Source organism: Phocoena phocoena, chromosome 1, assembly GCF_963924675.1.
Source record: "Phocoena phocoena chromosome 1, mPhoPho1.1, whole genome shotgun sequence".
In the NCBI taxonomy this organism is placed as follows: domain Eukaryota; kingdom Metazoa; phylum Chordata; class Mammalia; order Artiodactyla; family Phocoenidae; genus Phocoena; species Phocoena phocoena.
The window spans coordinates 140,902,331-140,930,282 of NC_089219.1; the positions used below are offsets into that span (position 1 = coordinate 140,902,331).

Here is a 27,952-nt window from a genome sequence, read left to right on the forward strand (position 1 = left end):
ATGTTATTAAGTATGTGTGTGTATATATATATGAAGCATAATCAACTTAAGTTAAAAAAAAAAAGCCTTTACACGTTAACCTAGCTTCTAAAACTTACTCTTTTGTGATTTCCAGTAGTAGTTATTTTTGTAACATTCTCTTGACACTTATATCTGATTTTAGTTCCTATTTTTATCTATTATCTCTTCATTCAGATTGTGAATTTCTTTAAAACTTTTAATTCTCCTATAGCAGTTTGATTTAGTAGCTCAATACATATTTGTTGACATCTAAGAAATCTTTTTATTTTTTAGGCTTTGACAGGCTTGTGTTAATAATTCCCTGGGTTGTTGTGCAAGAGCTGGATCGTATGAAGGCAGGAAAATTACTGAAACATGCCCAGCACAAAGCTGTACCTGCCGTTCATTTCATCCATGACAGTCTCAAAAATCAAGATAGAAAGCTATGGGGTCAGTCAATACAACTTGCATCTCAAAAACTTTGTAAGTATTGTTCTCTCAGGGTGCTTCTTGATTAAGATTTGTTTGGACGCTGACTCATTAATGAAGGGAAATGGTGCAGAACTTTAAAAAAAATTAACAGTATTACAGTGTGAAATGGCAGGGCATAGTGATGCTTTGGCATATTCTGTTAGGCTTGGTTTGGAGGCCTTTGATTTTTATTTATTTTTTATTTATTTATTTTTTTTGCGGTACACGGGCCTCTCACTGTTGTGGCCTCTCCCGTTGCAGAGCGCAGGCTCAGCGGCCATGGCTCACAGGCCCAGCCGCTCTGCAGCATGTGGGATCTTCCCGGACCGGGGCACGAACCCATGTCCCCTGCATCGGCAGGCGGACTCTCAACCACTGCGCCACCAGGGAAGCCCTGATTTTTATTTTTATGCTTCTCCTAGACCTTCTTAGGTTATGTCCATATTTCACAGAGACTGACTGTATAGTTCTGTATGCATAGTTGTCTATATTACAGTACTTTGGATTCTTTTTTTAAAATACCATGTTGAGTGATGAGGCCACTAAGTGATCTATGTTTCTAATCATCACTGCATGCAGTTAATATAATGCAGAGGCAGGCATTGTTTTCCTCTGGTTTGTCAGAACCTGTAATAAGGAGGTATTTTTATTATAGAGGTCTATAGATTTTCTCCTGATTTTTTTCCATATTAGTTTTTTTTTAGTCATTTAAAAATCTTAGAACCTAAGTATGTTCTTCATGTTTTTATATTTTTTATACAATTTTTTAAAATTAAATTCATTTATTTATAGCTGTGTTGGGTCTTCGTTTCTGTGCAAGGGCTTTCTCTAGTTGTGGCAAGCGGGGGTCACTCTTCATCGCACACGCAGGCTCAGTAATTCTGGCTCACAGGCCCAGTTGCTCCACGGCATGTGGGATCCTCCCAGACCAGGGCCCGAACCCGCGTCCCCTGCATCGGCAGGCGGACTCTCAACCACTGCGCCACCAGGGAAGCCCCCATGTTTTTATCTGATTTTTAAATTTTTTTTTAACATCTTTATTGGAGTATAATTGCTTTACAATGGTGTGCTAGTTTCTGCTTTCTAACAAAGTGAATCAGCTATATGTATACATATATCCCCATATCTCCTCCCACTTGTGTCTCCCTCCCACCCTCCCTATCCCATCCCTTGTTCTTCATGTTTTATATAACTATTTGGAAAAAGATCTGTGTGTAAAGCAACACTGTTGCCTCTGCAGAGTTTATACATACATTTAGAGTATATATTTCATTCTTTAAAAATTGGTTTCATTCCAACTCAGAAATATTTGTATATGTAGATTTATCTTATTTTAAATATGGATTTATGTTGTCTACTGTATCTATATTTACTATAGGATATGAAATAATTCATCTTTAGATGAATCTAATCATGAAATTAACCCTGAGAAGGCTTTTGGAACAGCTGTTTAGTCTTAAATCTTTGAAGAAAAAGGGCCTCTCCCATTAATTTCTTTATTTATTCTCTTTACAAATATTTATTAGCTCTTAGTATATTCCAAATACAATGCTTATGCATTTTGAGTAGGAACATCATGTGCTGTTTAAGAGCTTTTAAAGGAAACCACTAAAAAAAATCACTTCTTAGAGTTAAGAAAATATTAAAAATATTAAAATTAAAAATATTAAATTGAACACCTTAGATGGTCTTTTTTTTTTACTTTGCGTTATGAGAACTTTCAAATGCAGTATAATATAATATAATATAATATAATATAATAATGAATCCCTATATACCTCTCACTCATTTTCAGTGATTCTCAACATTTTGTCATTCTTGTTTATTCTCTCATTTCCTTTTCCCCTTCTCCCCCAACTCCTGGAACTCCTGTAGTACTTTGGTATGTATTGCTAACAGATAGGACTTTTTAAAAAAACAGCCATCCAGTTAACAAAACCTCTGATCTAAACCATCATTTCGGTAAAACCCCGATCCTTAAGAAGACGTGGGAATTTTTTTTTACTCTTAACCTTTTATTGTTTTTCTTTGTTAGTTGATACAAATTGTGTTTTATTATATAATTATATAGATGATGATAATAATAGACAACATGGCCATTACTCTCCAGACCTTTTTCTAAGTGCTTTACAGCTAATATCTCATTCAAACCTTATAGTACTTGTGGAAGATAAATTCTTATTAGATCCATTTTATTGATGAGGAAATTGAGACATAGAGATGTTAAGAACTTGTCCTAAATGGAATATCTGTCCCTTCAATAGATTGACTTTGAGACTTATTTTAGAAGAGCTGATTTTAGAATAGATATTTTGGCCACATTTATTATTTATAGATGCTTGTTATGTTTCTTTTGATTTTTCCATTTTTATGTGCTTTTTTGATACTTTGACTTCTTCAGTCTATGCTTTTTGGGTTATTAAGGAGGATAAATCATAGTAGTGGTCTCAAACTTCTGTGCTGCTTCAATTTCTGGGTCTTCCTTGATATCCATATTTCACTTTAAAGCTTAAATTGGTATTATTTGATCTTTGTTTTGTTAAATTGCACTTTTAGTTATAAGGTTGTAGATAGATTATTTGTGTAATTGTCTGTGTCAGATAAATCCTTTATGTGTTTCACTGTATCATTGTTATCTGTCAAACTGATTATTTAGAACATTCTTTATATAAAATCCAGTGTACTCAATACATTTATTCTATTGATAGTGATTTTATGATATCCTTTAGAAATATCCTTAGTCACTTTTATCATAATAAAATTATATTTTATATTCTAATGGTAAATTGAAATTCTTATGTAAAAACTTAATTCAGGATTATTGAGTGAAATTAAAGTACTTGCTTGGAGAAAAGCAAGAACAAAACAGTCTGTACACTTTACATCTGTCAAGCACATTTGCCACTAACTCTAATAATTGCTTATCTTGCTGTATTATTTTCTTTTATGTAATCACAGTATTATAACAACGTATTTTTTTAGACAAGCATTTTCCATTAAAAAAAAGAAAAATGCCACAAATTGAATGCAGATAGTCCATGTTAAAATAGCCTTAGTTGACCATAATTTTAGTGTTGTCCTTACTCTTTTCAAAATTGTGTTTATTTGATGTAGTATGCATTATGGTGAGAAGAGAATAGGATTTGAAATGTGATTGACCTGGGTTTATAAGCTGACCTGGGGAAAGTTGAAGGTGAGGAAACAGTAAATGAAATGGGGGGAAATGACCTCCCCCTGAAAAAAATGGTTGTGAAGATTGGTTGAGCTAATATATTACTTAATGATTTATGGTCTGGAATAGGCGATAATTCTTTTGTGTCCTTTTACATGAGAAGGTTATACAGATTGATTAGAAAAACTAAAAATCCCTTTCCCCTAAATGGACATTCACAAAAGAAGAAGTACAACTAGTCAGTCCTTTGTTCAAGGCAAATATTTTCCTGATTGCTATTTTTAATATTGTTAATTTCTTATGTATAAAGTTTTAGTTTATATCTTTCACTTTTTCCTTTGTTGTTTTTTTTTATTGCTTCTATGTTTAGAAAGCTACTCCTTCCCAGCACTTGATAGGAACACAGTGCTCAGTGCATTGGGAATATAAATTAGTAACTTTTCAGGAGAGCAATTTATTAGTGTGTATTAAGAAGCCAAAAGAGATGGTTCTCTTTCTAGAAATTATTTTAAAGAAATAATCAGAGATGCTCACAGTGGTTTATATAAATAATGTTCATCACAGCATGATTTATGCAGCAAAAAAATTGGAAACCATCTGTCTAACAGTTGGAGAAGTTACGTATAATGATGTAGTCATATGAGAGAATATTGTATTTTGAAAAATGTTAATGATGTGTGATATTAAAATAAGATTTAAAAGAATATAAAGTGCAATCCCAAATTTCTTAGATTAAGTTAGAGAAAAACAAGTATCATATGACATCACTTATGTATGGAATCTATAAAAAAATTAATACAAAAAAACACTTAGAAATTTGTCTCAGTTCTGAAGGCTAGGAGTCTAAAATCAGTGTGTCAGCAGGGTTGTTTCCTTCTGAGGGCTTTGAGAGAAAGATCTGTTCCAAACTGCTCTTCTTGTCTTATAGATGGCCATCTTCTCCCTATGTCTCTTCACATCGTCTTCCCTCTGTGCACGTCTGTCTCCAATTTTCCCCTTTTTAATAAGAATACAAAGTCCTATTGGATTAGGGCTGACACCAATAGACTCACTTTAACTTGCAAAAAGAATAAAAAACAAAAATGAGATTTAAAAGAATATGAAGTACAATCCCAAATTTCTTAGATTATGCATGTATACTTATAGATGGTGGATATTGGTAATATTGAGCTGATGGAATTATGAGTTATTTTAATTTTCTTAATATTTACTGAATTTTCCAGATTTTCTATAATTATTTTATTTTTATAATTAGGTAAAAATAATTAGAAGCAAAAATAAAGTTATCTGACACCTCCCACATGAGACATTTATTCCATCATTTTTATATTTTCTTTTATTATATTTTTGTTGAATCATTTATCTGCCAAATATTTGTACCAGACACTTCTAAGTGTTGAGGCTGCGGCAGTGAATGAGACATACAAGGCCTGCTGTTGAGAAGCTTTAATTCTATTAAATGTTAAAAATCATATTAACTATAATTTATACAGAATTTATTTTGGTGTTGAATGTGAGTAGAGGTTGTTGCTGTTGAAGTGCCATTTAAGCTGAGTCTTAAGTAATAAATATATGCTACTTAAGGAACACATGATATAAGCATATATTGGGCCAAGTGTTTCATATAAATTTTCTCATTTAATCATCCTGTTAAGCAGTTTGTCCATTATTACGTGTCCAGTATGTGGGAAAGCAGGGATTCAAACCCAGATCAGTCTGTTTTCAGAGTCTGTTTTGTTCACTTTTGAATAGTACCTGAGCAGGTGCTCAAAAATATTTGTTGATAAAATATTTCATGAATATTCTTGTAGTTTTAGGTATATCTTCCAGGCCCATGTGTCCTAGAAAAAATGACAGAACAGGTAATCTTGAACTTTGATACCTTTAGAGCATGTACTGTAGCCTTTAAACATCCTTCTTTTGGTCAAATTGAGTTACTAAAGTTAACCAGTGATTTTGAGCTGCCCATTTTGCATTATTGTGGTATTTACTCTGTGAGCTAAAAGAAGGAAAATTGACTGCTATAATACATGTCTGGCTGGCTGGCTGGTTGTCTGATTAAAGAACTGAATCATGTCTCCCTAAGGCTCATGCTGTGAGATCAGTTGAGTTCTGTCTAGATTTCACCACGAGATTGTGAGACCCCAAAGAGCTTGTCTTTTGAATGTCCAATTACCTAGCATAGGCACCTGGTGCAAATTAGACCCTATATAAATATTTATTGAATGCATGAATGAATTTTCTAATTTGAAAGTTTAGAGGACTAAGTAACTGTAGGCTAAAAGTTGAGGGGAAAAAAGGTTATAATCTGGGAACAAAGTTGAGTCTCACTGTCCAGTACATCTTGAATTTCAGTGTGTAAGAGAGTTGCCAAAGGCTTAAATCAATCTTTGGGTCCAGGCTCCAAAGATTCTTTTCCAGAAATGGGTCTGGGTAAGTACCCCAGGGAGTTCTGAGGCAAGTAGTGTAAGGACTTATAAGAAATGCTGTCTTTGGTCCTATTCCTACACATTACATTATTTTCACAAAAAAACAAACTTACTACATGCTTTAAGGCTTGGAGAATGCTGGAGGACACTCTGTCAGCCACATATTAGCATTTGTTAGAAATTACTTTTCGTATTCTCTGCCTAGCGCCTGTGTTGCCTTCTCCTGTACATCTCTCTCTAAACGTTATTGCTTAGAGTTTAAGAAAAAGCAGACACATGAAAGTGGTTCTGTTGTTGGCAGAACAGTTGCTTATAATTTTACAGACCTCTTTTAAGTTGTTAATTTTAAGCATGATGTAATCATATAATTTACTTATGTTAAGTCACTAAGTGACTGAACTGAGACTAGATTCGTAGCTTTTGGTTTCTAATACGGCATTTAACCTACTGATCAGATTTTTTCCGTTGGGTTTATTAATAGGCATATCCTATTCCATTTTACTGATAGTAGCAAACTAATCAGTTTATTAAACCCACAACTATATGCTGCCTGAATTCTAGATCCAGAATTTTCAAGGCATTGTTTTTGTTGTGTCTTATCTTCCTCTTCTTATTTAAAAAGTTTTCTTTCTTTTAGATGATTTGATTTGTAAATATGGCCTAGATTATTCATACAGTTCCCAGATTTTTAGTGTGCTTATTGATTGTTGCCTTTAATAAATTTGCAGATGGATTGAGCGATGAGAACAATGATGACCGTGTATTAAAATGCTGTCTTCAGTACCAAGAATTATTCCCTTGTTCTCTTGTTATTTTGTGCACGTGAGTTTCATTATCATTTTACTCTTTTTAAAAAAATAGTGACTTATATTAAAGAATTTTTAAAAATCATACTGTGTCCCCCATACCAAGATGAAAAACATACATACTTTTCTAAATCTGCCAGTAAGTATATTCAGTTATATCTCACATTCTTATAATGTGCAAGCTATAGAAGAATGAGATTTGAATCTCATGGTTTCATTTCAACTTAAGTTATTTGATATTTAGAAAACTTTTGAAAAAGCAGGGAAAGACAATTTAACATCCCCAAAAAATAGAAATAAAAATCTGACATTTTTGGTCATGAGGCAGGAGAGTTAATTAACTAATTAATTAATTTGTGGAGAAGGGCTAAGTTTTGTTGCAGTTATATCCTTGATGCCTGTGATAGAGTTGGAATTTTGGATCTACCACTTAATCAGCTTTGTGACCTTGGAAAGTTGCTTAATGTTTCCTCATGTGTAAAATATAGGGAGGATAATAATACCTGCCTTTATAAGGTTATTGTGAGTATTTAGTCAGAAAAAATATATATATGACTTAGAAGAGTGCCTAGCACATAAAATTATCTCAATAAGAGTTTTTTCCTCCTCCTCCTTCCTGATTCCATTCCTCCATTCCCAACTAATGTATTCATAACTTAGTTCTAAGGTAAAAGTATCATAATGTTAAGCAAAATTGTATTCATCATGTATGAGAAAAGGCTTTAAAGGAACTGATAAGAGCAATTTTAATTTGCAGTTTTAGTCTGAATTGTATTCACTGAAAAATGGGCTTTTTACAGTTTAATGATCATGCCTAAGTTCTCTGAAATGGAGTGATTATAGAAATGAATAGCCATAAGATTTTTCTTGTAAGGGGGCTTGGTCAATTATCATTTTAGCTGTGTTCAAAGATAATGTTATTTTTTTATATTAAAGGAAATATTAGAGATTTCTATCTCTAGTTTCAAATTATTTTTAATCTAGGACATAATATATCATGTTGGAGTTTGTTGAAGGCTGAAATAGAATTAGTAATATGTTAATCATTTTGAATTTGTGATAAACTAAAATTGAGAGATAATTTTTATATATTTGTTATTTTTCTAGTTCAACTTAGAATGAAAATTAAATTGGTGAGATTTTATCAGTTCTCCATTATTTCTGCAGTCACTGTTTTGGAATTAACAGATGTAACAGTTTTTAGTGAAATGAAAATTTGTAGTCAGACTTTACTTTTAACTGACATCATCAGGCAAGCCTGTTTTTTATTTTTATTTTTTCCTATAAAGTGTGATAATCGTACTGCGTTAAGTCACACATACTTAATGTGAGGATACATTTATATTACTTAAATGGATGATGATTATAATAATTAATATTAATAACAACAGTGATTAGGGGAACCCTTCTATAAACACTATATACTATACCTCATTCTAAGTGCTTTACTCATATTTACAATCCTAAATATGGGCCAGGAACCCCCAGTTAATATCTCCAGTTCACATCTCTCTTCTAAAGTCTCAACTAGTATATTCATTTACTTATTTGATATCTCTGTTTGGATGTCTCATAGACATCTGGGACCTACCATCTCCAAAAATGAACTCCTGATCTTTCTTTCTAAACTGTTCTCCATCTGAATAAAAAGTGCCATCTTCCACCCATTTGCTAAAGCCAGAAACCTAGGAGTCATTTTTGATTCCTGCCTTTCCTTCGTAATCTATATCCAGTTAAATAGCAGGTCTTGTATGGTCTTCTTTTCTTTGTCTACTCTGCCACCATCTGATGTCAGGTGATGTTATTTTTCCTGTTCCTTTTCTGCTCTAAGACCCATTATGCTCTCTACTTCAATACTTATTTTCCATTTATTTTTCTAAAAGTAATAATGGTATTTTTAATTTTTAAAAAGTTTCGTTATGAAGAATTTCAACAACTTTCAAAATGAAGAAGAGTTAATAAACTCCTAAATACTCAGTTACAACAATTATCAAGATTCTACCATTCGTCTATTATCTATATTTCTGTCCCCCTATATGATTATTTTTATACAGTTCTTTTTATTTTAAGGGAAAATGTATAATATTAAAATGCCCAAATCTTAACTATACAGTGTTGACAGTGGATACCCTGGTGTAGCCCACATCTCTCTTGATACATAGAATATTTCCATTACCCCAAAAAATACTCTCAAGCCCCTTTTGTGCTCTTTTCCTAGTTTCTTAAGGTGGACGCTTAGATCATTTTTTGAGACTGCTGTAAATTTCTCTTTAAGCACTGCTTTAGCTGCATTCCACAAATTTTGATATGTTGTGTTTTTATTTTCATTCAATTTAATATATTTTATAATTTTCAGGAATTTCCTGGCAGTCCAGTGGTTAGGACTCAATGCTTTCACTGCCGGGGCCCTGGTTTGGATTCGATCTCTGGTCGGGGAACTAAGATCCTGGAGCCATATGGCATGGCCAAAAAAAAAATTATAATTTTCCTTATAATTTCCTTCTGACCCATAAGTTATTTAGATATTTGTTACAATTAATTCCAAATATTTTCAAAATTTCCAGTTATCTTTTGTTATTGATTTGCTCTTTAATTCTGTTATGACTTGAGAACATAATCTATATGATTTCTATTCTTTTAAATTTGTTAACCTTTGTTTTATGACCAAGAATAAGGTCTAACTTGGTGAATATTTTTTTTTTTTTTTTTTTATTGGTGAATATTTTATGTGCACTTAAGAAGAATGTATTCAGCTCTTGTGGGTAGAGTATTCCATAAATTTTAAATAGGTCAATTTTATTGATAGTGTTGTTCATGTCTTCTATAACATTACTAATTATCTGTCTACTTGTTCTATGATTACTGAGAGAGGAGTATTGAAATTCCCAACTGTAATTGTGGATTTGTTTACTTCTCCTTTCTGTTCTCTTTGTTTTATTTCATGTATTATGAAGCTCTGTAGTCAGAGGCATACACATTTAGGATTGTCTTCTTGGTGAATTGACACCTTTCTCATTATACAATGTCTCACTTTGTTACTGATAATATTCCTGGTTCTGAAGTTTCCTTTGTTTAGTATTAATATTACTACAGTTTTGTTTGCTTAATATTTATATTGTATATCTTTTTCATCCATTTACTTTTAACCTATGTATCTTTATATTATTTTGTGGATAGCATGTAGTTGGTACTTTTCTTTTTTTCCATTCTGACAATTTCTGTCTTTTTAATTGATGAGTTTCTACTATTCACAGTTAATTGGTTGGATCAGAATCTACCTTTTTGCTAATTATTTTCTATTTGTTCAGCTATTCTTTTCTTCCTTTTCCTTTTTTTTTGCTTGGATTAATTGTGGTGCCATTTTATCTCCATTATTGACTTTATACCTTTTTGAAAAAACTTTTTAATGGTTACTTCAGTGTTTATAATATACAGCTTTACTTGATCAAAGTCTACCTTTAAATAATATTATATTGCTTCATGTATATTGTAAGGATTTTAATATGCTTCATATTTCTCCCCCTGTCTGTTTTTGCTATCATTGTCATATATAACCTTTACAGAAACAATAAACACAATACTTTGCTAATATTTTTGCTTCAGCCATTTACCATCTAAAGCAATTAAAAATAAAGTGAATATTTTAATCTTGCATTCCATTTTTAGCACTCTTCATTTCTTTTTTTGGATCCAAGTTTCTGTCTGGTGTCAGATTTCTGGTCATATTCATTTTGCCCAAACAACTTTCTTTGACATGTTAAATCTGTTGGCAGAGAATTTTCTGGTTTTATTTGTCTGATAGTGTATTTATTTATTTATTTTTGAAAGATATTTTTACTAGATGTACAATTCTGGGTTGAATTTTTTTTTTTTTCTTCTGGTATTTTAAAGGTGTCACTCCATTTTCTTCTAGCTTGTTTGGTTTCTGATGAGAAGTCTGCTGTAAATGTTGTCTTTTTCCTCTGTGTGTAATGTGTCTTTTTTTCCCTCTCATTGCTTTCAAGACTTTGTCTTTTGTTTTTTTAGCAGTTTCTTTTAGCAGTCTTTAGCAGTTATGGCCAGTTGTTTGTGTGTATGTTTGTGGTAGAGGAGAGGAAATTATCCTGCTTGATATTCTCTGAGCTTCTTGGATCTGTGGTTTGGTGTTCATTTTTAGTTTTGGAAAATTCTCAGCCAAATATTTCTTCAGATATTTCTTCTGCCCCATTCCTTCTTTTCTCCTTCTGGTATTACAGAATTACATTGTAGTAGTCAGCATCCATGATGACTCCAGTGATCCCTGCCTCTTAGTATTTTTTGTTTGTTTGTTTTTTCTTTTTTTTTTTTTTGGCTGCACTGCGTTGTGAGATCTTACTTAGTTCCCTGATCAGGGATGGAACCCAGGCCCCCTACAGTGGAAGTGTAGAGTCCTAACCACTGGACTTCCAGGGAATTCCCTGTGCCTCTTAGTATTAATGCCCTTGTGTAGTCCTTTCCTACATTGTACCAGGATTGGTTGTCTGTGTGACAGATAGCATGCATCAGAAGCGATGGTATGTCACTTCTTAGATTAGGTTATAAAAGACTGGGAATTCCTTCTTGGGCACTCTTGTTTCTTCCATCTCTCTTGGATCACTTGTTGTGGGGAAGCAAGTTCCATGCTGTGAGGAGCCCTGTGGAGAGGCCCACATGCTGAGAAACTGAAGCCTCCAGACAAAAACCAGTGAAGGGCTACTCCCTGCCTATAGCCACATGAATGAGCAGCAATTAAATCTTGAGATGACTGCAACCCCAGGCAATAGCACGCTTCACCTTTGTGAGATACCGTGAGCCAGAACCATTCAGTCAAGCTACTCTCAGATCCCTGACTCTTAGAAGCTGTGTGAGATAATAAATGTTTTTTCAAGCTGCTAAATTTTGGGGATTAATTGTTACACAGCAGTAGACAACTAATACATGCATGTATATTGGACCATTTGATATTGTCCAACAGCTCTTATGTATTTTTTTAACCTTTTATTCTCTTTTTGTTTCAGTTTGGATAATTTCTTTTGACCTGTCTTAATGTATGTTGTTTCTTTCCTCACTTGTGTTGAGTCTGTTGAGGAGCCTGCTGAAGGCATTCTTCATTTCCATCTGGTTTTACATGCTATTCACCTTTTTCATTAGAGCCTCTAACAGATTAATCAAAATTATTTAAAATTTCCTATCAGATAGCTTCAACATCTGTGTCATGTCTGAGTCTGGTTCTGTTGATTGCTTTGTCTTTTGGCAGTATGTTGCTTTTTTTTCTGGGCAGAATTTATATGCAGATTTTAGGACTCACCTTCTCTGTGGTTTCCTCCCTTCTTCAGGTTCCGCCTTAACTTTCTATATGCTCTGGCCAGTCCTGAACAGTGCCCTCTGACATTTCAAGCCATAAAGGCTGTGGCTTTCTGTTGTAAGGCAGTGATGAGTTAGGAAATACCCTCAGGCAAAAAGATAGAAAATTGTAGCTCTTACCAGTGCAGCATCTGCTTCTTGAATGTAGATTCCCCTCCACCTTCTGCCTACATATGATTGCCTTCTAGTGCCTTCAAATAGGGTTTTTTGGGGTTGTCTTTTTTTGTTGCTTTTGGTCCAGATTTTCTAATTCTTGTTGTGGGAGGGTTGGTTAGTCTGACCGAACTACTCTGCCATTAACAAAAGCTGGAAGCCTACTAGTTGCAAGAACAATAGTTTGGTAAACACAGATCTGATCATGTCATTTCCCCATTGAAGCCCTTAAATCTCTTTCCATTTATTAATGTTCTTGCCTTTCTGTGTAGCACGTAAACTGATCTCATGCACTATGCTCTAATCATACTGGCTCTTTCAGCAAATCGCAAATTCACATCATTTGTCTTATGCTCACTCTAAGGAAATTTATAATTGCTTACCCTGTGTAAATTATTTATCTTATTATGGCTCTCTGTGTTTATCTTGGGATGATCATATTCTTGTGTTCAAGTCCATCTCCCACTTACCGGGTATAACTTTGGACAAGTTACTTAACCTTTTTATACTTCGGTTTCTTTCTTTCTTTCTTTCTTTTTTTTTTTTTTGGCCATGCCGCATGGTTTATGGGATCTTGGTTCCCCGACCAGTGTGAAATGGGGATAAAAATTAGTACCACTCCTACCTAAGAGGTTTCTTGTGAGAATTAAATGGATTGATATATATATAAAGTGCTTAGAACAGTGAGTGCCTGGTACCTGGGAAACATTCAATATATAATAATAATAATTATTCTCAAAAGCTCAGATGATTTGATTCTAGTGTATATTTATTTATCTTCTATATTAAAAAAATTGTTATCGTTTCTTAATATATATGCTGAGAATCACCAACCTCTGATTAGATTCCATGTGTTTTTAGTTGCCATGTGATTTATCTTATAAAAAATAAAATATTTTTTCCTCCTAACCCAACCTTAGGGATGATAGAAATTTAAGAAACAAAGGCCTTATAAGTGGTGTGAAGTCACTCAGTAAAGAAGAATTGAGTGCAGAATTATTAAACTTATCTCTGAACACAGTTGTATGTCATCAGCCTTGTATATCTAAACAACAATTGAAAGCAGGTAGTATTCTTACTACAAATAATTAGAAATATATCATATTTTATGTACTAAGAATATTGATAACAGTTGGAATTAATAGTAAATTTTTATTTTGTACATTGAAAGTAACATTGTTTGGAGTATTTTCTGGCATAAATGGTAGAGATGAATGAATATTATAATGGTAATCCAAGAGAAAATATAACATTGTTGCCTTCTACATATACTTTTACAAATTAATTTGAATTTTTGTCTGTATACTCACATACATTTTTATATATTTATAATCACTGTGTGCATCCTATTTTTTACCTCAGAGTATACCTTTTAAATTAATAGTAGCCACAGGAAATAATTCATTTGAGGTAGAGAGAAATTTTTAGTTTATTTTAAAAATTAGTTCCATATTCATAACTTTCTATTAATACAGTAAAAACTCAGTAATAGAGAAACTTGAAGGACTCTAGTAATAATTTTTTTTTAATTTGAACAAATATTTAAGAAAGCTAAAGGCAATACTGCTGTTTTATCTCTTTTTTTCCACCAGAATAATCTGTTCTATCGCTTGATATTTGTTGAAATATATTAAATCTTACATAATTTAAAAATACATCCCTCCATTTCCCTCTGGGAAAAATAATTATTGAAGTCTCTAAAAGCATATGTATATGCTTCATGTATTCATATATCACATGCTACTTATTTGACCTGTTTGGTAATAAAATTTCTTTTGTCATAATATTCAAAATGGCATTTAGAGGGAGTAACAGAATATTCTGGTATATGGTTTTTCAAGGGAAACATGCATTTGGTTTGCCCATTATATTACTGTCATTTTAAATCCTTGGTTTGTATTTGTAGAGATATGCCCCTTAATACACTGAATTTTGCCATAAAGAAATTGCAGTTGTTTGCAGGTGTCAAAGTAGTAATTATATTGAAACAATATCAATTAAAAGAATCAAAACTTATTTTAGAAGGGGAAGGAATAAAAGTGGCTAAGTCAGAGCTTTTAGTCTTTTCAAAGCAATTTATTAAATGTGAGTTGCGATTGGAAGAATATATTATCTTTGGAAGAAAACACATTTTGATCCATAGTTCTTGGTTTTCTATTATAAATAGATGCAAAGCATTATTTTAATTTTTACTTTTTTTGACAATAATAAAATTTAAACTTTGGTTAAAATATCACACACATTTCTCAAATTTCTATTTTAGTAAAAACATTTTGTCTCCTTTTGTCAAAAGGTAAAGCTTTTGCTAATGTGATATATTTATGTTGAGTCTAAAACAACTATACTAGAAATAAATGTTTCTAAATACTGTTTTATTTTTTAAATTATTTATTTATTTATTTTTGGCTGTGCCGCATGGCTTGCGGGAGTTCCTCAACCACGATTGAACCCCGGCCACGGCAAGTGAAAGCCTGGAATACTAACTGCTAGGCCACCAGGGAACTCCCATGAATACTGTTTCAAAAATATTCATTTGTTTTTAGGATCAAATACTAATTATATCCATTAAATGTTTATTATTTATGGCCAAATACTAATTACATATGTAAAATATTTACTATTAGTGTCCTAAATAAAGCCTGTAACTATTTGTTTTAAAGAAGCAACACCTTTAGAGAAGAGCTGTGAGGAGGAATCTACAAACTCTGGACTGTGCATTCCACTTGAAAGCATTGTATCTGATCTCGAAAAATCTCTTGGCACAGCTTTATCTTCAATATTAGAAACAGAAATGAAAATTGCGTTTGGAAACCTTTGGATGGAGGTGATTATTTCAACTCTTAGTTGAAAATTTCCTTTTTATTGCTAAAGATTTATTACCTTATTTTAAGAAATATTACTTATATAAGATGTGTAAGCTTTATTGTAATAATCTACATCACATTATATTTTTTTCTTGAAGTTTTTGGAATAACTCTTTGAATGCTAAGTGTTGGGCATTTCCTAAAGATTAGGACTCTATTTTATCATTCATATTTTTGAATTTTATTTTATTTTTATAGAGCAGGTTCTTATTAGTTACCTATTTTATACATATTAGTGTATACATGTCAATCCCAATCTCCCAATTCATACTACCACCATCACCCCCACCCCCCCTTCCCCCCTTGGTGTCCATATGTTTGTTCTCTACATCTTATCATTCATTTTCTTCAGTGAACAAATATTTGTTGTGTGTCTACAGTGTATCAGACACATTGCCTCCATGGAGCTTAAATTGAATTCAGAAAACCTCTCATTTTAAGTTTATTTGAGTCAAAATGTCTAGTATAGGGAATTACCTTAGCAATATGTTTTCAGAAAGAGAAGTTAAATGTTAGCTTATGTCATGTAAATATGAGAATCAGAGTATAAATTTGATATTAGTAAAATATTTTGAATTTTCTTTAGATTCACATCTTTTCTGCAATCAGTAAAACACCACATTTGGCAATAGTGGCCTTTTTAGTTTAATGTTTGTTTGCTATTCACATTTATCATTAGGAGAAACTTTGTTTCCCATCAGTTGTATCTCTTCCAGATATTCAGTGAGCTTCTAATATTTGCCAATGTGGCTTGATTATATTATCAAGTCTTGAACCAAGATGATGAAGAATGATCAGATTCTTCTAGGAGGTTGACGTAAATTAGATTTCATAATAGAGTCTAGGAAAGTCATTGCATATGAACAATTCAAAAAAGGATGTGCTGACATCTTGTAGTACTAAATGATCAATCTTCTTTGTAAACATGTCTTTACAAGAGTGTAGCAAGTGTCAATTATAGTTGACAGTTTTTTTCTATATAGATTATTTTCTCTAGTTTTATGAAATAGATTGATTACCTCATAGAAGTGACCATGTTGAAAAGTAGATCGACAGCTTTTGCTGATTAGAACTATGCTTCTGATTAGAACTGTGTTTTTGCACACATAGTTTCTGAAGCTATAAGGATTAATACGAATATGAATTTTACAAAAGCAATTTGCAGTGGAATTAGCATTTTAAGATTGTAAATGGCGTTTAATAAAACATCTTTTAGTTTTAAAAGAATTCAACTATGTTTTGCCTGGAAATATATGTAGGAATTCCTAAATAGGAACTTTTAAATAATAGGAATAATAAGTAAATCAATGATGCTCTTTTTTTCTAGGTGCTGTACTTGAAACCACCATGGACTCTAATACATTTATTACAGTGCTTTAGAAAGCATTGGTTGGCTGTATTTGGATTAGTTGTGGAAAAGAACTTGCTTTTAACTGTTGAGAGCCTATATGAAAATCTCTCTAAAGGTTTGAATCTTTTATCTTGTCTTTGGAAGTGTTGTATTAAAGTCAGACTAATAGATATACTCCATGGAATGTGAAAATGAATTAATAAGAGATTTGTCAATTAGTTCTTAACCATTTATACTTCTGATTTCTTAAGGAAATTTATGGCAGCTGGATGAATGGATGCAGTTCCTAGAGCTTGTAACTGTTAATTGTATCATTGTTGATGTTCCTGGATATTGTGAATATATAATTTTTAATAATGTTTGAAAACTTTTAAAAGTTTATTTAGGTATGCAAATAGAATTATGTGGATTGTTTTTCATTTCTCATCGTGTTTAACACACAAACTTTTTTTCTTTTTTTTTTTTTTTGCAGTACGCGGGCCTGTCACTGCTGTGGCCTCTCCCATTGCAGTGCACAGGCTCCGGACGCGCAGGCTCAGCGGCCATGGCTCATGGGCCTAGCCGCTCCGCGGCATGTGGGATCTTCCCGGACTGGGGCACGAACCCTTGTCCCCTGTATCGGCAGGCGGACTCTCAACCACTGCGCCACCAGGGAAGCCCAACACACAAACTTTGACTACATTTCATGTACTAATTTAAAAAATAGTTTATCAAGGTTTCTATTTAAAATACATGGATAAGGAATAGGAAACGTTTGGCTTTGGTGCAGAGTGAATTTTAGAACCAAGACAAGACTAAAATCAACCACTTAGTTGGTAGTTTTTAAACTATGTTGCACAGAACCTTCTTGAAGTGCCTCTGGAGTTGCCACAGATTGGAGGTGGAAAGGTTGATGGGGAGCCTGATAATAGCAGGCCTTTGGCCCTCAACCCCAACTTTAGCCATTCATCTTTCTTTTGTTTGTTTATATATAGAGATTCCATGTATGATTAAAAAAGATTTTCTGCTAAGAAGCAAAAGATGCAAAAAGCCCTGGTCTAATGTTATTAAAGTCTGTGTTTTATTGATATGATTAAGGAAACAAGACTTGAGAGGGTAAATGATTTGTCCAAAGTGAACAACTAGATTTGTCTTGCTGTACCTTTAAAAAGCAAAGTATAACCATTGTTAGGATGTTCAGTTGGTTCTTGACTTTTCTTAAACTTCTAACATGAAGTGATCTATTCTGTTTATTATTATATGTATTAGTTATATCCTGTCTACTTTTAAAAAAATAACTGGGTATATGTGAGCCTTTACATGACCACCTGAGTACAGGAGGTTTTAAGTTAGGCTCTAAGGTACAAGAGCCAGGTAATGAAGAATAAGAAAGATAGTTTTACTATAAAACATGTGAAAATAATTGAACACCCTTGAACACAGATTTTGACACTAAGCTTCCTGGAAACTAAGATAAAACAAAAACATTCTATGGAGGGGTATGCCAGTTCTCTCTCTCTCCTCAAGTATAAACTCTTTGAAAACATTTTATATCTTTAAAAACTTCCCCAGGGAATTTAAAGTGCCTAGTCAATACCTTATGACATATATGGAATAAGTCATAAGGTGTAAGTCAATACCTTATGACTTATATATGAATATCTATTTTTAAAAACTACTGATTTTTTTAAAAAAGACACTTTCCAGGCATTGATCTTTAACTATGGAAAATATTTATTGGGGTATTATTATATAAGGAATATATATATGGAATGACATACTGGACATGTCTCCAAAGCAGTTTTACAAGATATATAGAGACATTGTCCATATCTTTTACTAGGGGCATAATTTAGTTGGTTCTATCAAAAGAGAAAGTCCATAGGGCTTCCCTGGTGGCGCAGTGGTTGAGAGTCCGCCTGCCGATGCAGGGGACACGGGTTCGTGCCCCGGTCGGGAAGATCCCGCATGCCATGGAGCGGCTGGGCCCGTGATCCGTGGCCGCTGGGCCTGCGCGTCTGGAGCCTGTGCTCCACAATGGGAGAGGCCACAACAGTGAAAGGCCCGCATACCGAAAAAAAAAAAAAAGTCCATAAATCATCTTGAACAAGATTTTCAAAAATGGGATCTTGAACAAGATTTTCAAAAATGGATTATCTAGTTGCCATCTTCCATTTGTCCGTTTTTCCAGGGCTGGGCACTGTTTTGCTCTTACACACAGCTTAGAGGTAGCAGTCAGCAGCTCTAACTATTTCTTTCTAGTAACAAGAAAAATGAAGAGACAGTGACTGCTCCTTTTGCTAAAAACTCATTTTGAGGATTATTGTGTGCATAATTTATTGATCCTTGATCTGAAAGAATCTGATGCCTAATATTTACTGACTTGTGAAGAACACATAATAGAATTATAAAAATGCCTTCTGCTCTAAAATAATTTTGAATTAGAAAAACTCACAGTTTATGATTTTGTTTATAATCTTTTAATAGTATCCTCAGCTGTTGAATTATACATGTATTTAACTACAGTATACCAAGCATGTATCTTTAGATCAATTTGTAGAAAATTGTGTAGAAGATGAGTAGTAGCTTTTTCTGACTTTGTAGTCCCTATTAACTTTAACCTAAATAATTATTGATCTTATATAAGCATTAAGTTATTTCAACTATATAGATTTTATGTTGTGTCTAGGTACTGAATTGATCATTGTTATTATACTTTTGCCCATAATCTTAGTAAAGAATTCTTGTAAGACAGAAATGAAATGATTAATTCAAGGATATAAGCCTTACCAAACATAGCCTACACTGGAGAAGCACCCTTAAGAGAAGTTGTGCCCAATTTCTTTTTCTGAGGAGATTTACCTACATTCTGTCTTCTGTAGCATCTCTCATCTCTTCTTTTCCCACAGGAATTTAAACTAGTCATTGATTTAAAAAATAACTAGGGGCTTCCCTGGTGGCGCAGCGGTTGAGAGTCCGCCTGCCGATGCAGGGGACACGGGTTCGTGCCCCAGTCCGGGAGGATCTCACAAGCCGCAGAGCGGCTGGGCCCGTGAGCCATGGCCGCTGAGCCTGCACGTCCGGAACCTGTGCTCCGCAGCAGGAGGGGCCACAACAGTGAGAGGCCCGCGTACCACAAAAATAAAATAAAATACAATAACTAGAAGTGTTTTGTAAGAAGGTAGACTGGTTGTTTGCTTGATAAAAGGGAAGCCAGAAGCTTGGCTATAACCATCACATTAGATTAGAATTTCTGAATTTGTGTAATTAATTATGAAAATCTATTTTTTATTTTCACTTAACCTTTCAATATTTCACAAGCAAATACTTGTTGTGTAAGTTGTACAGAGAAACTATTTTTTTTAACTCACAGTGCCAGTGAAAAACCATGCCAGTGTTTCAGACTATAACAGAATTTCTGAAGCTGTGAGCATTAAAAGAAAACAAAACAAACACATTGTAGCATGGTTATTTTAAATGCCTTCAAAATCTATTATGTAGTATTCTGTCTTAATAATAGAAATAGTTTTTTTTCTGTTCTGAATTTTGGTGACATTAGAAAGTTATTCAACTTCATTGTTCATAACTTTTTGAATCTGAAATTATTGACACCACTTCTCCCAATTGGTTTGAGAACTTAATGTAGGTGATTTTAGTTCCTTGAGAGAAAATTGTTATATCTTTAAATTATTACTTGTAGATTAACTCACTTTGCTAATTTATGGGGGAAAAAAATTCTACTAGCGTCTCTTGCCCACAGCTCACTGTTACCCGAATTGCTTACTTTTTGCTGAGGTTATATTGTATCCAGAGAGAACACATTTTCAATAAATCTAGTATTACCTTTCATGTAATGAAGTTTGAAGGTAAATCACTACATGATAACTGAGTTGATTATGAAAGGTTCTGCATATAATTTAAGTGCTTACTGCCAAAATGTGACTCTCTGATACCTCAACAGTAATATGTATACAAACAACCTCAGTTTTAAAAATCTGTAGTTTAACTCGTTTGGTGGTTATCTCTTTTCTGAAGAGTTTAATGTTCTTTCATTTTCTTTTACTTTTTTTAAATTGAAGTATAGTTGATTTACAATGTTGTGTTAGTTTCTGGTGTATAGCCGAGTGATTCAGTTATATATATATATATATATATATATATATATATATATATATATATGCATATTCTTTTTCATATTCTTTTCCATTATGGTTTATTAAAGGGTATTGAATATAGTTCCCTGTGCTATACAGTAGGACCTTGTTCTTTGTCTATTTTATATATAGTATGTTGCACATGTTACTTTTACTTTGAAGTTGACCTTGTTGAGGGACATTCTGGGATCTGAACATAGTCTCGGTATCCAGGACCCACAAGGATAGCAAAATTCTCAATGCTCAAGTCCCTTATATAAAATGGTATAGTATTTGTGTATAACCGACACACATTCTCCTGTATACTTTAAATCATCTCTAGATTATTTGTAATACCTAATACAATGTAAATGCTATGTAAATAGGTGCCAGTGCACAGCAAATTCAGGTTTCACTTTTTGGAACTTGATGGAACTTTGTTGCCAAATATTTTCGATCCATGGTTGATTGAATCTATAGATGTGGAACTGGTGGATATGGAGGGAAGGCTGTACAGAATACCAGAATGAACCACAAGAACTTTGTCTAAAACTAAGTCTAATTGTTGCTTTTTACACAAGAGAGATAAATTAGGAGTAGCCTATAGGTGTAAATGCATACGCTTCTTAAATTTCATAATTATTATTATATTGGCTTTCCAAAAACATTTTTGTGTTGTATACTCATTCTTACATATTTTTTCCTTCTTAATTTTCTGTTACCAGCTAACAGTGCAGTGGATTTTACAACAGTGAAATTGCTGCTTCAGGATTCTAAAAGTTTGCTACATGCTTTCAGTACAAGGTCAAATTATGATGGTATTCTTCCACAGGCCTTTGCTCAAGTAAACAAACTACTCCAAACATTTATAGAGGTAAGATACCTTTGGAGTGCCACTTAGAGTAGCTAATCACATGCATTCTAAAAATGTATTGGGCAGACAACAGTAGGTAAAAGATTTTAACTTATTCTGACATACTAAAAGTAAATATTAAGTGAATTGAATGGCGAGTAAGCAATCCTTATTACAAGTTATAAAACACATCCTCTTGTGGAAGCAGTGTCACAGCAGTTGTTGGGATTTTATATTATTTCATTTATGAATAGAAGAAAGCTATGCATTGTTGCTGACTACTCATTTTTCAGTGCTCCTGACCAGTGGATCACAACATGCATCAAGATACTTTGGAATTTTTTTAAACATTCAGATGCCAAGGCCCTCTCAAATTTTACTGAATAAAACTTCTGGCAGTGGTACCCAGTAATGTTTTTGTTCTTGTTTCATGTTTTATTTTGAAATAGTTTCAAACTTACAAAAAAATTACAAGAGTAATATAAAGAATTCTCATATATATCCTTTACCCCGATTTCCCAATGTTAATATTTTATCACATTTGGTTTATTGTTTTTCCTGTCTTCTACCTGGCTACTTATCTAACCAAAATATTTTTTCTGATCTGTTTAAGAGTATGTTGCAGATATCATTCTCCTTTACCCCTAAATATTTCCATATATTTATATGCTAGAGAATAAGGGTATGTTATGTAACTAGTATAATTAGAAAATTAATATTGACATAATTATCTAACCTGCAGGCCCTATTCAAACTTGCCAATCGACCTACCAATTTTTTAACAAGTCTCCTCATGTGAGTCTTACACAGTCCACCTAGCACTGATGGCCTTTTTGCCCCTTTAAAATAACTATGGGAGTTTTGTCCCTGGTAATACTGTATTTCTACAGTCTTGTAATTTCAAATCTAGAAAATTCTGGATAGCTTATATGCCCGAAATAGCTCAAAAAACTCAGCATCACAATTACTAGGTAAGCTATTAATGGTACTTTCATCTAATATGTATATATCATATTCTTTTTTTCTTTTAGTTATTGGCCAGGTTTTTCTCAATGATTTTTTCTGGTAACATAGGTCCCACTACTTATGAAGTAATGAAAGGACTAGATGATATTAAACTTAGTCATAGTTGGTGAGGAAAGAACTTACTTGCTTAAGAGAGTATCTTACAGAGTGAAAAAGAATATTTTTGATAAACTCATAGGAAATATATGATAATTCTTGAGGAAATAATTGATTTAAGGGGTGAATGATCTTTTGGTTTAAGATGACCAAAACATCGGTAGTTATATTTTTCTATGGCAAGTGTGACTTTTAGAACCTTTAGTAGGGAAGAATGGACCTGGAAATGTAGGAGTTGCAGCTTGAGTACTGTACTTGAACTGTGTAGGGGAAAATACCTTATCCTTTTCCCTCACAGAACTGAGCCCTGAACCCCATCTTTACTGAAACATACATGGTGAACAAGATGAAAAGTTCATGATACTCACAGGCTTAGCAGTTTTTGAATTAAAATTATTGAGAATAAAAAAAATTAGGATTGACTGAGATAAAAATGTTAATGAATATCAAGATTCTTTCATCAATTGGAAACCTAGCAATGGGAGTTACTATGAAAATGTGATGTTAAAATTTAGTGTTGTTTATCACGTAATGGTATGCCTAAGATATATTATATTGCCTCCTTTTAAAAATATTGAATTATTACTTAGTAAGTTATTTCTTCTTGGATCCTGATTTTCCAGTTGTCACATTGGTAAGATTCAAGAAGGCAAGTGGCAAAGAATCTAGTATCCTCATTAGTGCATTTCCCTCAACACTCGGCATTAGTCTGATTGCTTGAAACAACCTGTGTTGTTTCCACAGTTAGAGCTCTCAAGTGTTGCTTTATTTTCATGTTTGAAACAATTCATTGTCCCAAGTCAGCCAGGAACATTGTGATTTAGCTTGGGCTCTTAAAATACACTTTCAATAGGGTTTTGTTTTGTAGAATACATTAGATTTGATATATGACCTGAATACTTAGTCATGTGTCACTAACATGAGCAACAACAAGTAGATTACCTCCAGGAATAGGGTATCTAAATATAGTAACTATAAAAAAAAATTCCTCTGTATCTGAATTTACCAAGTGTAGAAAATCTGGAAAAGAGAAATATTCATTATTTGTTTGCTTCTGAGAAACAAAAATGGAAAGTTAAGTAGCATCATTTTCCAGATTTTTGTATAGATGGGGTGGAGAAAAGGATATATATTTTTTTCTTTTATAAGCCTTTTAACCACCATAAAAAAAAAAGACTTGCTCTTCCAGGAGATAGAATAATTAAAATAAGTCTTGTTAATAAACTTTAGGCTTGTGTGCCTCAGACTTCCCATGCTACTAGTTGTGTTTTTACCTTCTGGTTATTTAACCTCTCTGAGCCTTAATCCTTTCTTTTGTAAAAAGAGTATAATAATCTCTGCTTCAGACCTTTCATGACAAATAAATTAATATTTGTAGAGCACTTAGTGCCTAGCACATAGTAAGTTCTATATAAGTGTTTGAAAAAGCAATCCATTTGCATAGTTGTATACACTACTGTTTGACAGCTGAGGAAAAGCACTATGTGGCGAGTAAACACATTTATTTCAGAACAAAATACATCTTTCCATTCATGTGTATTTATTAAGTTCATAATTAATATAAACAGGCAATTTTCTTCCTGCCTCGAAAGAAATAAAAGGGAAATATTCTCTTTATAGTTGGAGAGAGATTATAACCCCATTCATAGACTCCTGAAGGTCAAATTCTGTTCACGCCTCTTAGCATCTGTGTGACCTTGCATGAGTTACTTATCCTTTCCGTGCCTCAGTTACAAAATATAGATAATCACAGATGTAATTGTGATGGTTAACTTTCTATCTGTATATAAAGTTCTAAGAAAATTATAAGTAAAGTTCTTAGAAAATTCTTGTACATGAGAAATGCTAAATAAATATTAACTGTTACAGTTTTGGAAATTTCCTTTCTTTTTAATTTGATAAACATGAAACTAATAAACCATGAATAATCCACGAAGCTAACCTTTGAAATCATACTTTATTCAACAAAGGAAACCTAGAGATTTTATTTAAGTTCACAAAGAAGTTATAGTAGTGCCAAGTCAAAAAACCCAAGTTAAAATCATAGTTAAAACTTTTTTTCCATTCTATCAGATATATTTTTCACCTAAGTTAATATTTTCCCCCAAGGTGATTTTTTTAAAAAATCACTTGAACCAGTAGTATCACTCTTTTACCCTGCTTAAAAATATGCTCAGATCTATTCTTAAATACTTTTAATTGGTCATGCTATTTACTGTACCATCTCCTTCCGTCAACTACCAAACTTCTTAAAAGAGCAGTCTATAACAGTTGTTCCCATTTCTTTGCTCACTTATTTCTTCATCCCTTACAAGTAGAATTCTAGTTCTCTACTCTGTAATAAACAGATTTGAAATATTGTTTGATATAAATGGAAAAGGAAATTTTTTTTTAGCTCTGATGCTATTCTGGGAATATTCTATACATAATCAAGGACAAAGAATAATCAGCACTTCCCAGAAAGCTAGAACATTTGTAAGCAACAATTAGCATTCTTTTTCTCTCACTTACTAGTGAAGGATTAGCTGCATATTATGTAATTCTTATTTCCCCAGGTCAAGGCAAAACTTAAGCAAAATCCTTCAAAAAATACAGCGGGTAAAAGGCAAGAAGATAATTCTTTGATGAAATCTAATAACCAAGAAATCACCATTTCCTCAGGTTCTCATCTTCCCCAACCCAACAGGCATCAAGAGATCTGGTCTATCCTAGAGAATGTTTGGATTACAATATATCAAAACAGGTACTAAATTTCCAAGAATTTTTGAGTTTTAGGGTTTTCCATCATTACTCTTATTCATTAAATAGTGTTTGGGTTGTGAGTTTAACAATATAATTTGTACTAGATTATCTTAAGGGGGCCTTTTGTCAAATTTGTACCCTTAGAAACAGTGATGCTTAACTAGGGGTGCGCATCACAATTATCTGGAGAGTTTATATATGCCTAGGTTCTAAGAAGTGCTGATTCAGTAGGACTTAAGTGAAGCTGAACTAGTGCTTCTCTCCAGGTGATTCAGATGTGAAACCTTGATGAGAATCATTGCCTATATATGTCAAAACCAATGAATAGTCACCAAGATTAGCTAAACGAATTAGCAGGATACAAAGCCTTAATCAGATTTAAAATAATGTAAAGAAAACATCAGTCTGGATAAGGGAAAATTCATGTAAAATTTTTTTAAAAGAAAGATAAATACTTTTACTTAAAATGGAGAAATACTTTTATTTCATACACATGAAGTATTATGGTCTTGGTAAAATGAAAAGATAGAGACCATTTGTGAGTAGTCTTTAAATAGGCTGCTGCTAGAGTAACTTAAAAAATTATTGAAAACAACTGGTTTTAAAGTAGGCCGACACTCCCTTCCATACTTTTCCCCAAGCCTATAGTCTTTATATAATTAATATGTTAATCTTACTACGTGCTTTGTGGTATGATTTTGTCTCAAGGGCCCAGTTTGTTGTTTTGGATTAAGATCATTTATCTGTTCTAGTTGTCTACAAGAGCAGCAAAGTAATATTAGCACTCCACTTAAACATCTATTCTCAATCAGTCATAGATTTGGGACCCATTTTTAGTCCTTGACAACAATTAAAAATCTTTTTCAAACAAATATATAGTCTGTTATCCTAAAGAAATAGCAATATCTGACATGTGAGGTAAAGAAAACATTTAAAATTTTGTATTTTCATATAAAGCAAAGGTTTTGTTTGTTTTGTCCAGTCTTAATGTATTTTTAATGTTGTGGCTTATCAGATATTTTTGTTAGCAGAAAGTTGTATATGCCAGAAATGGTCACTTTAAAAATAAAGTAGTTTAAAACAATATCTAAGATATTTTAATGTTCCTTTCATTTAGAAAACATTTGAGTACTTTATGTACCTTAGAACTGACCTATAATATACATACATTTGTGTTGGATGTTACAGAGTTCTTGGTAATTTCTGGATAATAGACTTACATTATAGTACTTCAGTAAGTGGAAAATGCTTATATTATTTTATCGGTATATAGTTTTTAAAGCCTACTTTATTGTTTCCCATGCCTGGTTGTGTACCAGAGTCACTGTAGAACTTCTCAACATATTCATGTTTGAGCCTTTCACATAGAGATGCTCATGTGAAGATCTGGTAGGCCCTATGCACAATTTTTATAAAATAAAAAAAATAATTTTTATAAAACTTATTAGAGCACCTATGCACAACCTTAAAGAGGTTGGGGTTAGCAGATGTAAGCTTTTATATATAGAATGGATAAACAGAGTCCTGTGATATAGCAGAGATCTATATTCAATATCCTATGATAAACCATAATGGAAAAGAATATAAAAACGAATGTACATATATGTATAACTGAATCACTGCTGTACAGCAGAAATTAACACAACATTGTAAATCAACTATACTTCAATAAAAAATATTGAAAAATAAAATAACAGAAATCTATTCACTCAGTTCTGGAGGCTAGAAAGTCTGAAATCCAGGTGTCTGCAGAGTTGGTTCTTTTAGGAGGTTCTGAGGGAGAATCTATTCCATGACTGTCTCCTAGCTTCTAGTAGCTGCCAGCAGTATTTGTGGATATATCATCCCACTCTCTGCCTTTGTCTTCACATAGGGTAGTGCCCACCTTAATCCAGAATGACCTCATTTTAACTTAACTAATTACAAAGATCCTATTTTAAATAAGGCCACATTCTGAGGTTGTGGGTGAACATGAATTTTGGGGGGACACTGTTCAGCCCATACAGTATATGTTTTGATTTTTTACATGGTTGTTATTATTTGAGTACATTTTGTATACCTTAATTTTTCTGTTTCATAGATGGCATAAGCATCATTTTAATAGTTGTTTGGTCTTTCATCAGGTGGCTAATTTACTATTTATTAACACTTTTTTTTAATTGTTGAACATTTAGGTGATTACTAATTGTTACCCAGTTATGAATAATTCTTAATACGTGATAGATTTCTAAAATTGGAATTACCAGAGTAAAGTGTATGAACACTTATAACATCCAGTTTCAGCAAACTCTAAATCTGATGTCTGATTTTTTTTCTTCATCCTTATGTACAGGAGTACTGTCAGTACTTACGTACTGACTTGAATATAAATTGATATTATTACTTCCCTTCCATCTCTTATGGTCTCTTAGAGTGAAACATTATTCACATAGCTTTTACAGTATTACTTTAGATTAGACCTGTATAGTTGTTGATCCATATCTTTTGCATGAATGGTAGCCTGGACATTCACAAGT

General features: G+C 32.8%; 1 protein-coding gene across 1 annotated transcript in view; it reads left to right on the top strand.

The window, feature by feature from the left end:
* SWT1 (SWT1 RNA endoribonuclease homolog) overlaps positions 1-27,952 on the top strand; it is an 87,067-nt gene that overhangs the window by 15,598 nt on the left and 43,517 nt on the right. Inside the window, exons 8-14 of the mRNA XM_065871058.1 lie at positions 295-483; positions 6,801-6,894; positions 13,313-13,458; positions 15,053-15,216; positions 16,584-16,722; positions 21,445-21,593; positions 25,250-25,437. Coding sequence (XP_065727130.1) covers positions 295-483; positions 6,801-6,894; positions 13,313-13,458; positions 15,053-15,216; positions 16,584-16,722; positions 21,445-21,593; positions 25,250-25,437 — 1,069 coding nt within the window. The remainder of the gene's footprint in view (positions 1-294; positions 484-6,800; positions 6,895-13,312; positions 13,459-15,052; positions 15,217-16,583; positions 16,723-21,444; positions 21,594-25,249; positions 25,438-27,952) is intronic.